Here is a 13,148-nt window from a genome sequence, read left to right on the forward strand (position 1 = left end):
GGCATACCAAGGCAAATATAACTGTTTTTCAAACTCACTCCTCAGACTCAAGGTCAACATCAGTTAGCTCCAGAAAGTCATCCAAGTCGACGAAGGACGTTACCCGGCTGGCGGCACAGTGAAACCTTGGGAAGATCTCATCAAGGTTCACCTCTTCTCCTTGCTCGTCGACGGGGTGCCGTTCTTTAAAAGTTTTCTCTTTCGTTGCAACACATGAATATACGTGCTAGGAAAAGGAAGAAAAGAAGCAGGAAGAAAAAATGTGTGAACGATATCTTGGGCTAGCTGGGATATCCCCACAAGGACACGCGGCAGTTGGAGGATGCGGCCGAAGCGCAGCAGCAATCAGCAGAGTTGGTGGTTTGTTAAAGTTCCCCTTCATTTAATCATCACTGGCGGAAAAGCGCGAGAAGGAGACCCACTGATTTCAGCGGAGACCTTACTTAAATCTACTCCGACGAACACAGGATCTTCTCTCTCTCAAGCAGCGGATAGAGATCCCCTGTTCCATTAATTCCCCCCCTCTCTCTCTCCCGGTCCCCCGGCTGGCCCGCGCGGGCGCCCGCCAGGTGTCGGCCATGCGGATTCCACGTGGACGCCGCCGCCCGCCGCCGAGTCTCCACCTCCTCCTCCTCTTCGCCGCCCTCTGTTTCGCTGCCCTGAAAACCGCCGCCGCCGCTCCCAGAACAGGAGGCACCGGAGAAGGAGGAGGCGGCCTCGCCAGCGTCACCGGCAGCATCATGGTACGCCGATTTCTTTAGCACTTCCATTCGATTCAGCAGCATAGTGGCGCAGCGTGGTGATTGAGTTGAGATTGAGACCAACCAAATGGTCTCGTCGTCAATTAAAAAAGAATCAGATGGCGAGCGCCGAGCGAGCCCATTGATAGACCAGCAAGTCGCCTTTCGTGAACGATGGTGATTGCTCAGCGATTTAGCGAATTGCGTACTAGGCTGCTGGCTTGGCCTCGTACTATGCTACTGTTCATGTCGTGACCTTGCCTGTCAAGGTTGGCAGTTGGCTGATGGCACTTGGCACTTGGCACCAGCGAACTGTCCGCTTCCTGGAGTGCCCTACTGCAGTTAAGCCGTCCAGGCCGGCTGCTATTTTTTCTTTCAGGTGGTGGACTGGTGGGGGTGCCAAATTGCCGATGAAGGATGAGATTGCGCGATAAGAACTCGCTTTTGTTGTAGTGTTTTTGACATTTCGCAGCTGATTCCTGCTTATCACTGCATTATGCAGGCACTTCAGTTTTTTTTCTTTAATAATATCCGTGGTTCTGTTGGAATGTGACAATGTGGGCAATAAATATAGCTGGGCCTACTATTGGATTTCTTCATTAGTTTAGTTGGAATGGTGTGCCCAAGTTTCTGACTACAGGTGTTCTCTTGAGGATAAAAAGTGATCTGGTTTAATGGTTGTACATGCTACATGCTGCATGACACTACTACTAGACGTTGCTCCCACACAGTCACATTTTTTCCAGATTGGTATTTTTTTTCTTCTAAATGTCTGGTGTCTGACCATAAGGTCAATGATTCATATGTAATTCGCTCTTAGGAAAGCTTTCTTATGGTTTATTATATTGTGGAAACAGACGTGGGCCGCGTGGCCACCAAAATGCGCATGGTTATCCTTGCCAACGAGTGGGAAGAGTCATTCATATACCCTTGTTTCCAAATACCACAAGATTTGGAAGGCATGGACTTCTCTACTGTTAAATTTAGCAATGTTCTTCTCAATTTTTTATTACTGGGCCTATCGATTTACCTCTATATTTTCAGGACACGAAGGATGCTATTCCTGCAAAAGATATTTCGAGAAAAGAACCAGTAGGCGGTGTGATTGCCTTGAAGGAGTCCATGAAGTACTTCGATGCTGATTTTTTCAATGATTCAAAAGTAATTACGAAGGGTTCCCTTAGTTTTCATGTCCTGATGTGCTAATATTTTTTCCAATAATTATGGTGTTAACATTGTTGTTTTATCCACCTATGCTCTGCTTGGTTCTGCCAGCTACGTGAGATGGAAAACGGCGCAAAAGAATTTAATGTGCCTGCATTTAGAGAAAATCGAAGGTTGGTGGCTATTAAGGATGGTGGATTGCATGACCCTTCTCTTCTAGTCTTCCAATCATCGTGGAGTAGCAAAAGCAAAGTCAAGGAGAGTGAAACGTTCGACTATCCTCAAGCCTCTATGATACAGCGTCCTAGCAATGATGAGGATATTGCCTTTATGTCGGTCAGTTTTATTAACCATTTTATCATACATTGGTTATGGACTTCAAATGAATATCTTTTGATTCAGTAATCTCCATGTCAGATAATTGAGCTTGGTGAGCTTATTAGGACAAAGAAAATAACATCACGTGAACTTACTGATGTATTTTTAAGGAGATTAAAAAGGTTTGGCTTTTTTTTTCTTCCTCACGTTTTTCACATGGACTTATATGAGTATAACATTAGACTGAGTATTGTTTGTTAATTATGTAGCATTTGATATTTTCATTAGGTATGGTGCTGTTCTTGAATCTGTTATTACATACACTGAAGATTTAGCATACAAACAAGCAAAAGAGGCAGATGACTTGCTGGAGCAAGGAAAATACCTTGGTATGTGACTATGTGAGAAATCTTCTGGGAATTATAAGATGGCTATTTGATTTTTCCTAAATCTTTTGTTTCATCGATAACATTTTTCGGCATACATAGCTTCCTGTTAAGATTGATTCTCACTTTATTGAGGAGGAGTGGAACAAAATGATGATCAGTAGCATCTTGCGCAACCTTCTACACGTGTTTTAAAACTCCGAAGGGGGGAGTCTCTTGATTATGTGAAATTAGTTGCAAGCAAGGCCATCCAGTGTCAGTACTATGCTAATGCATAAATGTTGTACTGACAACTTCTCATACTAGGTCCCCTGCATGGCATTCCATATGGCCTGAAAGATATAATTGCAGTACCACAGTACAATACAACTTGGGGCTCAAAGACATTCAAGAATCAAGTTATTGATATGGAAGCTTTTGTATACAAAAGGTCTGTTCATCTCTCCTGCAGCATAGTGTTTAACCAATGTTTGTTTTTGAAATAAAACTGCAAGGGAGACCCCTGCCCTACAGTATGAATAGGCGCCCAAATTGACGTCCTATGGTCACTTTCTGTGTTTAAGCAGTGTTCTGAGTTCCATGTGTATCATCCTTCTACAGATTGAAGTCTGCTGGGGCAGTCCTCGTAGCGAAGCTTGTGACAGGTTCACTCGCCTATGATGATATATGGTTTGGGGGAAGAACACGAAACCCATGGAACATTGAGGAATTTTCTACTGGTTCATCAGCAGGGCCGACAGCTAGCACCAGTGCAGGTTTACTTGTAAACATATTTGCACCTGTAACCAAACGAATAATATGTATACTAAATGAAACTTCTTTTCATTCTCCTAGGAATGGTTCCCTTTGCAATTGGTTCAGAAACGGCAGGATCCATAACATATCCTGCAGCTAGATGTGGAGTAACTGCTTTGCGCCCATCATTTGGAACAATTGCACGGACCGGCGTCATGAGCCTTTCTGAGAGTCTGGTACGTCCATGCAAATTATTCATTTTCCGTTCAGATTGGATTCAGCCTTGTGAATGATGAGTTTATTATCGTAAAATGGCAGGACAAACTCGGTCCTTTCTGCAGAAGCGCAACAGACTGTGCTATTGTATTAGATGCAATCCGTGGCGCGGATGCTGGTGATCCCTCGTCTCGTGAAATTGCTTTAGAGGACCCATTTCATGTTGACATCACAAAATTCACTGTTGGATATCTTGACAGCGCTGAGATGGAGGTAACTGGGACCCTAAATGTGTTCGGCAGTCTGGTTCATGTAATGAAATTGCTCGTTCCTGGTCTGATCCTCGGACAAACTCTGTTCTTGATTTCATAATACCAGGTTGTCAAGGTCCTCTCCGCCAAGGGTGCTAAGCTTGTGCCTTTCAAGTTGAACTACACCGTCGAATCGGTTCAGTCCATTCTAAACATCACGATGGACGTCGATATGCTTGCACATTTTGACAATTGGCAACGCGAAGGACACGACGATGAGTATGAAGCTCAAGACCAGTGGCCGGTGGAGCTTCGTCGCGCACGATTGGTCCCAGCAGTCGACTATGTACAGGTGATGTACCAACCATACCAAACACATTGACAATACTTATTCACTGGATCCGGTCTTATTTTTACTATTCCGATGAACAGGCACAGAGAGCGCGAGGTAGGCTGATCAGGGAGGTCCAGGAGAGCTTCACGGTTGACGCGTTCATCGGCAATGTGACCGACTGGGAGCTCGTTTGTCTGGGAAATCTCGTGGGGTTGCCCATCGTCGTGGTGCCTACGGGCTTCAAGAGCATCGAGCACCCACCAAAAGGCAACACGAGGAGACGAACCACAGTGACGACGGGCATATATGCTCCCCCTGACCATGACCACATTGTAAGCTTTCTTCTTGTCCCAGGACATCTTACTTACCTTGAGCAACGGCACCACTAGAGTTCACAGCAGGAAACTTGTTGACATGAGGAACGGTGATGATGCTGACCATGTTTGTGTGTTTTGGATTTGATCGCAGGCTCTGGCGCTGGCGATGGCGTACCAGTCCGTCACCGATCACCACAAACAACGGCCACCGATTGACGCAAATTAGAAAATGCTACACAAGTAATTAGCCGGCTGATGAGATGGTATTGAGAAGAAAACTCCGTGTGCTGTTTCCCTTGAGATAAATAAGATATTTCTACGGCGGCAGAGGGCCATAGATTGAGTTACATTGGGGGATGCATGAATCCTCGCTGGAGCGACACGCCACAAATTCTGCCACTGATTGGAGAGAAGTGCAAACTGGAGTGGGGGCAAATCAGTGGAGTGATGGTATTTCTTGTGTAGAAGTAGATTTGAAAAATGCAAGCAAACTCTTGTGAAACTTGTAAACTTTGGTGGGGGCCCTGGCCCTTGTTGAGCTCTATGCAGATCCGTCTCTGCAAAGACCAAGTTTTTAGTCATGGCCAAAATATTGGCAGGATATCTATTAGCCACAATTCATATACCATGTGCGACTTGCGGTAAACGTCTTAGTCTTCCTGGCCGACGTGTTGCATGTTAAATAGAAGGGTTGCGAGCCCAAATACGCGTACAGGTTGTTTAGATAGATACATCTTGTAAAGGAAGAAAACTAGGGATAAGAGTAGATAAAGATACAAAAGAGTTTAGCTAACTAACTACTCCTCCGGCGGTGTTGATCTCCCTTCATGTATACGCCTTGTACAAGTCTACACGCACGCAACCATATCATCACGTTTAACACCCTCCCTTAATCAAACTTTATCAAGTTGAGATTATGTTTGAAGTCTTCAAAACTTCTTGTGGGTAGAGCTTTGGTGAAACCATTTGCAACCTGGTCTTGAGAGTGAATAAACCGAATCTCCAAGAGTTTATTTGCAACTCTTTCTCGAACAAAGTGAAAGTCTATCTCAATGTGCTTAGTTCTAGCATGAAAGACTAGATTTGCTGATAAATAGGTAGCACCTAGATTGTCACACCATAAACATGGAGATCTAGTGCTTTCATACCTAGTTTCTTTAAAATTGACTGCACCCATATGATCTCTGCTGTTGCATTGGCTAATGCTTTGTATTCTGCTTCCGTACTGGACCTTGAAACTGTAGCTTGCTTCCTTGCACTCCAAGATATCAAATTAGGTCCAAAGAATACTGCAAAACCACAAGTTGAGCGTCTGTCATCTAGACACCCAGCCCAATATGAGTCAGAGAAGGCACTGATAAGTGTAGAGGATGACTTGCTGAAATTTAGACCAATGCTCAATGTATTTTTCACATATCTTACTATACGTTTTGCAGCAGTCATGTGAACAGTGGTAGGTGCATGAAGAAATTGACATACTTTGTTAACAGCAAAGGAAATGTCTGGCCTGGTCAGTGTTAAGTACTGAAGTGCACCTACCAGACTTCTGTATTTTGTACCATTTTCTGAACTCAGGAGGTCTCCTTCAGTAAGAGACAATTTTTCTGTACTAGATAAAGGAGTGGGTGCAACCTTACAGCTTTGCAAACCAGCCTTTTTTACTAAGTATGTTGCATACTTTTCTTGAGAGAGGTGAAGACCATCCTTGTGTTGCTTGACCTCAATACCAAGAAAATAATGTAGATCTCTTAGATCCTTGAGAGCAAATTCTGCACTCAAATCCTTCAACAGTGTTGTTATTGCTTCATCAGATGAACTTGTCACAATTATATCATCAACATATATGAGAACAAATATGGATATACTTGACTTGTTATAGATAAATAATGAGGTGTTAGACTTTGAAGGAACAAAGCCAAGTGCTTGCATCTTTTTACTGAGACGAGAATACCATGCTCTTGGGGCCTAGTTTAGTCCATACAATGCCTTGTCAAGCTTGCACACATGAAGTGGTGCACGTGCATTTGCAAACCCAGGTGGTTGTTTCATGTAAACCTCTTCTTCCAAAACACCATGGAGGAACGCGTTCTGAATGTCTAGCTGACATAAACTCCATCCCCTAGACACAGCAATAGACAAAACAAGACGAATAGTAACAGCTTTCACAACTGAACTAAATGTGTCCTCATAGTCAATGCCATACCGTTGTTTAAAGCCCTTTGCAACGAGTCTGGCCTTATAACGGTCAATGGTTCCATCAGCTTTCCTTTTTATCCTAAAAAACCACTTACAGTCAATGAGATTTTTACCTCGTTGTGGAGGAACCAAATGCCATGTTCTGTTTTTCCTAAGTGCCATGATTTCATCATTCATTGCTTTTCTCCAACGTGCATCACCCAAATCATCTTCAAGAGTATTGGGTTCTCCTGGTTCACCTGTTGAACACACTAGCCCATATTTTGTAACATGCTTATAATCAACAGGTTTAATTACCCCTTGTTGAAGTCGTGTTTGGCACGGAGTAGCAACAGGAGCCTCTGCAGAACACTCCAGCACAGAGGATCCAGGGTCTGGACTGGGCTGATCCTATCCTGATCCAAAGGAAGATCCATGCAGGGCTCCAGAATCCGCAGTGTGAGCAGGTGATGCCGGGTTCGGATTTTCTGCGGTCGTGGCGCGTGGTGCAAGCGACGAGTTGGCCACAGAGGATCTGGGCCGGGGCGCATCATCATGGCCCAATGATTGCTGCCTGGACCCTGGGCTGACAGAGCCTGCCCCCGCATCCGCCGAACCAGTAGTGGCGTGCCGCTTGTAGACGCCTAATTGGCCGTCCTGCTGGACCCGGCCCAGACTAGAGCCAGCCTGCCACCTGTCAGGCGATGGTTCACGCGCGCGAGAGGGGGCATTGCGGCCCGCCAGGCTCTGTTGCGTGGCTGACGCGGACTCGCCTGTATGTCCGCCTAAGGCGTCCGCACGCCCGCCTGCGTCTGTCGGGACTGACGCGGCAGATTCGCTGCCAGGCGCGGATCCCGGGGAAGATCGGCTGCGCGTCTGCAGCTCTTGCTCCGATCCCGAGGAGGATCTGTCCCCTGAACCAGGACACATGAAATAAGGACCAGTTGGTCCGTTTTCGTCACCATTTTCTGCGATTTTTGCACCACTATTTTCTGCATCATCACAAGGCTCATGGAGACTATTAGTAGGGTTAGTCAACATATGATCATCACAATTTGTAATACCCCCTTGATCATAGCCAGAAAGATGAGAAGGTAGGAGCAAAATTTCTTTGCGGAGGAGTGTGCCGGCGTTAGGGTGTAGATCCGCAAAGGGGAACTTGGTCTCATCAAAGACAACATCGCGAGAGATGTAAACCCTACCAGTGGAGATGTCAAGACACTTTACACCTTTGTGTTGGGCACTATAACCAAGGAAAGCACACTGTTTTGATCTAAACATGAGCTTGCGTTTGTTATAACCGAAGATTTGGCCAACAAGCATAGCCAAAAACACGGAGAGAGGTGTAGTCTGGTTTTGTGTGGAGGAGACGTTCCATGGGTGTTTCATTGTTAATAACACGGCTAGGTAACATGTTGATAATATGAACAGCTGTCAGAAAAGCCTCATCCCAGAACTTAAGGGGCATGGATGCTCCGGCTAGGAGGGGCAAGCTAACCTCAACAATGTGCCTATGCTTGCGTTCGGCCGACCCGTTTTGTCGGTGAGCGTGCGGGCATGATACATGGTGAGATATGCCTATGCTTTGGAAGAAAGAATTGAGTTTCTCGTATTCCCCTCCCCAATCAGACTGGACAACAAGAATCTTACTGTCAAACTTTCTTTCAACAAGTGCTTGAAAGTTGTGAAAAACTTGGAATACATCTGATCTTCTCTTGAGGAGATAGATCCATGAAAATTTGCTATAGTCATTGATGAAACTCACATAATACGTGTGTCTACCAACAGAGGAGGGGGCAGGCCCCCACACATCAGAAAAGATCAACTGCAAAGGTTTGGTGGAGACACTAGTAGATATAGGGTACGGTAACTGATGACTTTTAGCACACTGACATGAATTACAAATAGTTTCAATGTTTCGCCCACCAACAAACGGGAGCTTATTTTTCCTAAGTAATTTTTCAACCAAAGAGAAAGAGGCATGCCCTAAACGATCGTGCCATCGTGTGGACGAAAGCTTGATAGCACCACAAGCTTGTTTATTGAATCTTCTAAACTCCGGAATCAACGGGTAGTGCCCTCGAACACATCTACCGCGATAGAGAACTTTCCTCGTGGCCTGATCCGTGATCAAAAAGAAATAAGGATGAAACTCGAGAAAAAACATGATTGTCAATGGCAATTCTATGAACGGAGAGAAGATTTTTGTGGGCACTAGGAACATGCAAGATTCTTTTGAGATGAATTTTACAACTAGGGGTATTAAAAATTGAATGGCCAATGTGACGTATGCCCATACCTTCACCATTGGTCGTGTGAATTTGATCCTTTCCACGATACTTCTCCTTCATGGTGACTTTCTTGAGCTCGTAGGTGATGTGGTTGGTGGCGCCGATGTCAACGTACCAGTTTGTGTCAACTCCATAGGAGCCATCGGCTGCAGCGACAACTTTCTCTTCATCTTGCGAGGAGTCACCATCATCTTCTTCGTAGCGGTACCAACAATCCTTTGCCATATGTCCTGGCTTGCCACAGATTTGGCAGCGAGGCAAATCTGGGCGGGATCTGTTGGAGCCACCACTGCCACCACCGCGACGCCCTTTGGAGTTTCCGGAGCGGCCGCCACCGCGCGAGTTGTTGGAGTAGCCACCACTGCTGGAGCCAAACCTCCCCTTGCCACGGGGAGATGGGCGTGAGCGAGAGCCACCACCGCGGCCTCTGAATGCAGAGTTGGCCGACGATTTGAAGCCACCACCGGAGCCTTGGTACTGCGCCATGCGTTGATCAAAGTTACTGAGCATGGCAAAAAGTTCATCAAGAATTACCGGGGTGACGCGAGCATCTAGTGCGGAGACAAGGGGCTGATAGTCTTGGTCCAGCCCGTGGATGATGTAGGACATGAGCTCGTCATCTTGGATGGGTTTGCCCGCCGCGGCGAGTTCATCGGCGAGACCTCTCATGGCGGCGAAGAAGGAGGCCACCGATTGATTTCCCTTCTGCGCATTGATCAGCGTTGTACGGATGTTGTTGACGCGGCTGGGTGACTGTGACGAGAACATGCTCGCCAGTGCCACCCAGAGTTCGTGCGCCGTGGTGATCGTGGTCACCGTGACGAGCACCTCCTTGGAGAGGTTATGGAGCAGGTATCCTAGGACCTGCTGGCCCTCCTTCACCCAAAGTGGATGAAGGGGATTCGGCTCGGTGGTCTCCTTGCCAGCGGCGTCCTTGCTGGTGAGGTCCTTGGCCGGCTCTCTCGCTGTGTCGTCGACGTAGTGGAAGACGCCGGCGCCCCGCAGCTGCGGCGTGATCTGGGTCCGCCACAGAACATAGTTGGTGCGGGAGAGCTTCTTCGGGACTCCACCGCTGAGCGGCGACTGGAAGGAGGCGGAGGAGGAAGACATGGCTGCGCACTTGATGGAGATGGATTAGCTAGGGTTTTGGGTGGAAGAAGAAGGCTCTGTATACCATGTGCGACTTGCGGTAAACGTCTTAGCCTTCCTGGCCGACGTGTTGCATGTTAAATAGAAGGGTTGCGAGCCCAAATACGCGTACAGGTTGTTGAGATAGATATATCTTGTAAAGGAAGAAAACTAGGGATAAGAGGAGATAAAGATATAAAAGAGTTTAGCTAACTAACTATTCCTCCGGCGGTGTTGATCTCCCTTCCTGTATACGCCTTGTACAAGTCTACACGCACGCAACCATATCATCACGTTTAACATACCACACTATGAATTGATTTCTGAGCATTTGCTTGGGCCGATTGTTGGTTAATCAGCTGGGCCTGAGAGCATTTTACTTGACAGAATAAGCTGGCTGAAAGGGCAATGTGTGACTTTTAGATGGTGGAGCATCGCTTGCACGACTGGCGACACATGTTAGTGGCGTACTTAGCCTACTTAACATGCCTGATCTAAGGCCTAATCTAAGGAATGCCAGCTATATTGATCTAATGGTGACAGGATCTTGACTTGACTAACATAATGCTAATACCCGGAGTGCTCTAAGAGACTCAGATTGAGTTGACTTGCAATTTCTCTCAAGTGACAGCTGCTCATTCGCAATTTCACATGGACTCTGTACGGCAAACATGTGCAAGAACTTTTCGCTTTAATTAATGCAAAGTTCTGTGCAACTGAGAATTTGAATTACAACATTCAAAATTTTCTACTTGAATACCGAACTGAAAATAATGGTGTTGCAATCTATGAAGTGTTGTGTGATTTAGCCCTTGAATTAAATTTATGAGTTCTATCCTTGTTATCCCCAAATGTTCTAGGTACGTGTGTATTACGTCCTCCGTGGTGCATTACGTACAAGTTTATCCTGCATTGTCAGATTGTTGACGTTGATCGAGTCCATATGCACTCATTAGTCATGACATGGAAAAGAGGTTTATGGCACCGGTGTTAGTGAATTGGCCCCCCATAATGTATCTACAGCACCGGGGTTGAGGTGCATCAGACACTGGCTGTGCTCTCTAGAATTTTTTGGAACATACAAAACACATAAACAATACGTATTTAGCATACCACATAATTTGCCGAAATTCCAAGGGCAGCTCAAGAACAAAATAAATCACAGTGTAGATAATTGACACTAGGACCACCAGTTAACAACCCAAATTAGATTAGCTTGTATTCTCAACTGGAATTTCCCTTCTTCTTTTTCTGTTATTGGAGATATGTTTTGAGTTTTGGATTTGAAATTTTCAGTTTAATTTGGATTAGCCACTATTCGCAACAAGATTTATCATTTTGAGTTTCTCAAGTAGCGGTTTAAACTTCAGTTTTTTTTCTTGTGTGTAGTGAGGTACATAAATGTTACTTCTATATCCTTTTTTTTTCTTATTAGAACTTCTCTAAGCATTTCGGACAATAATTGGGGTTGGATACCTTTTTCCGCTTCCCTTTCCTTTCGTGTAGTATCCGATTCATGTTGATACTTATCAAGTTATCATTTCCTTCAATAGTTCCTCGGCAATGGGGAGATCTTAAGTCGATTTGCCGACAATAAGCATTGTAATCCAAATAGATAACCTACCTTGCCCTGCCACTTTGGTTGTGTTCCTTTCACTATGGATTTTGTCGAAAACCCCGCATACACCGAGTTCAATGTCCCAAGTGGAGTTTACTGCTTGCAGCAGGTGACTAATATAAAGATGAAATCATTGAATCACACATCGTCTTCTGTTTTGAACGAGAGGAAATACTCCATGTTATGAAAGATTTTTGTAGAAACTTGAGTCGACTCAACCATATCTTTGTTTTTGGTGATAGCACACACCATGAAAGATTTTCCCAGAAAAATTCAATCAGCTCAGCTAAATATCTCTGTACATGTTGGGGGGCTTACAATAATTTTTTCCTCTCATCTCCGATCTAAGAACCACTGAACCCTCTGTACATCACTGTACATACATGTGTCAGGGCATTGAGAACTGGAAATACGTTCTCCATCGTGGTATTCACATCGGAAGACAGAGAGGAAGCAAGAATAATAGGAGGAGGGGGTGAAGAAAGATGAGAGAACTCTTCGAGCCCTCTACTCCGAGGCCTCCTCCACAATGCTCTCGAGCTCCGGCCGCCACACGCCGACCCTGCAGCCGCTCCGCCGCCTCCGGTGGGCGCCCGACGCGGTCTTCTCGGACAGCAGCTCCGTCAGGTAGTTATCCTGCTCCGCGGTGCTCGCGGCGCCGCCGCCGCTCTTGCCCCGGCTGCTCGGCCGCCTGCTCTTCTTGTTGGAGCCCGGGCGGCTCTTCTTCCTCCTGTCAACCGCCGGCACCGTCGCGGACGGGATGAGGAAGTAGATGCGGCCGCGCTTGAGCTCGGTGTCCGGCGACACGATGACGAGCTTCTTGGTGGGGCACCCGACGCCGGCGGAGGACCACGCCGTGGCGATGGTGTGGTTGGGGTGCTCGGCGAGGACGGCGCCGCCCGTGATCGGGCAGCTGAACTCGTCGACGCGGCCGCTGAGGTGGACGATGCGGACCACGTCGAAGGAGCCGCAGGGGAGCATGCAGGTCAGGCAGCACCGCAGGCTGTTGCCCATGCTGTCGTCGTCGCCGGCGATGGAGCTCGAGTCGACGGCGATGAGATCGATCGATCGATCGCTAGCCTGGCTTGTTTAATTGGCTGCTGCTTGTTTGCTTGTGGGTTGTGATGGCAGTGGCAACTGGCAAAAGGGGTTTATATAGCGCGCCAAGTGGAGTTTGCGGGGTGCCAGCTCAAGTCATAACTATCTTTGGTGGCTATTAAAATGTGTAGAGCTACGGCCACACCTAGGTATGACCCATCCATTTCCTTTTTAGGCCATATTTGGTTGCTTTAAGATAAAATTTTAACTACCAATTGATTTTACTTTAAAATATGAATTTAATAAATTTATTTATATGTTATAAGAGTGCACAATAATAGAGTAATTGTTGATCGGAATCTTTTTTAATCGATTAAAGTACACTTTACATAGCGTTATCAGTAGAATACACGGTTTGGATGGATTGGTTTACATAT

General features: G+C 46.2%; 2 protein-coding genes across 4 annotated transcripts; one reads left to right on the top strand and one right to left on the bottom strand.

Annotated features, from left to right (window-relative positions):
- Positions 1-396: 396 nt before the first annotated feature.
- Positions 397-5,086, top strand: LOC123062467 (glutamyl-tRNA(Gln) amidotransferase subunit A). Of its 3 annotated transcripts, none has more exons than XM_044485997.1 (13): positions 397-743; positions 1,598-1,699; positions 1,785-1,901; positions 2,016-2,240; positions 2,322-2,404; positions 2,511-2,611; positions 2,915-3,038; positions 3,209-3,363; positions 3,443-3,579; positions 3,662-3,832; positions 3,938-4,162; positions 4,243-4,476; positions 4,613-5,086. In XM_044485997.1, exons 1-13 carry the CDS (start codon positions 579-581, stop codon positions 4,685-4,687), a joined length of 1,914 nt encoding a protein of 637 aa, XP_044341932.1. In that variant the 5' UTR covers positions 397-578; the 3' UTR covers positions 4,688-5,086. The 3 variants fall into 3 exon arrangements, with proteins under 3 accessions (XP_044341932.1, XP_044341933.1, XP_044341934.1); XM_044485998.1 differs by having other exon boundaries at positions 1,794-1,901; XM_044485999.1 differs by lacking the exon at positions 1,598-1,699 and having other exon boundaries at positions 398-743.
- Positions 5,087-11,939: 6,853 nt separating this feature from the next.
- Positions 11,940-12,785, bottom strand: LOC123058736 (uncharacterized). Its single transcript, XM_044481428.1, has one exon. It carries the CDS (start codon positions 12,685-12,687, stop codon positions 12,181-12,183), a length of 507 nt encoding a protein of 168 aa, XP_044337363.1. The 5' UTR covers positions 12,688-12,785; the 3' UTR covers positions 11,940-12,180.
- Positions 12,786-13,148: the final 363 nt, after the last annotated feature.

Source organism: Triticum aestivum, chromosome 3A (assembly GCF_018294505.1).
Source record: "Triticum aestivum cultivar Chinese Spring chromosome 3A, IWGSC CS RefSeq v2.1, whole genome shotgun sequence".
NCBI classification, from domain to species: Eukaryota; Viridiplantae; Streptophyta; class Magnoliopsida; order Poales; family Poaceae; genus Triticum; species Triticum aestivum.

Excerpts from the sequence above, each read along its gene's own strand:
- LOC123058736 (XM_044481428.1), bottom strand. The coding sequence starts at position 12,687 with ATGGGCAACAGCCTGCGGTGCTGCCTGACCTGCATGCTCCCCTGCGGC.
- LOC123062467 (XM_044485997.1), top strand. The coding sequence starts at position 579 with ATGCGGATTCCACGTGGACGCCGCCGCCCGCCGCCGAGTCTCCACCTC. Across the intron at positions 2,241-2,321 it reads AGGATATTGCCTTTATGTCG|ATAATTGAGCTTGGTGAGCT; the intron begins GTCAGTTTTATT and ends TCTCCATGTCAG. Across the intron at positions 3,833-3,937 it reads TTGACAGCGCTGAGATGGAG|GTTGTCAAGGTCCTCTCCGC; the intron begins GTAACTGGGACC and ends TCATAATACCAG.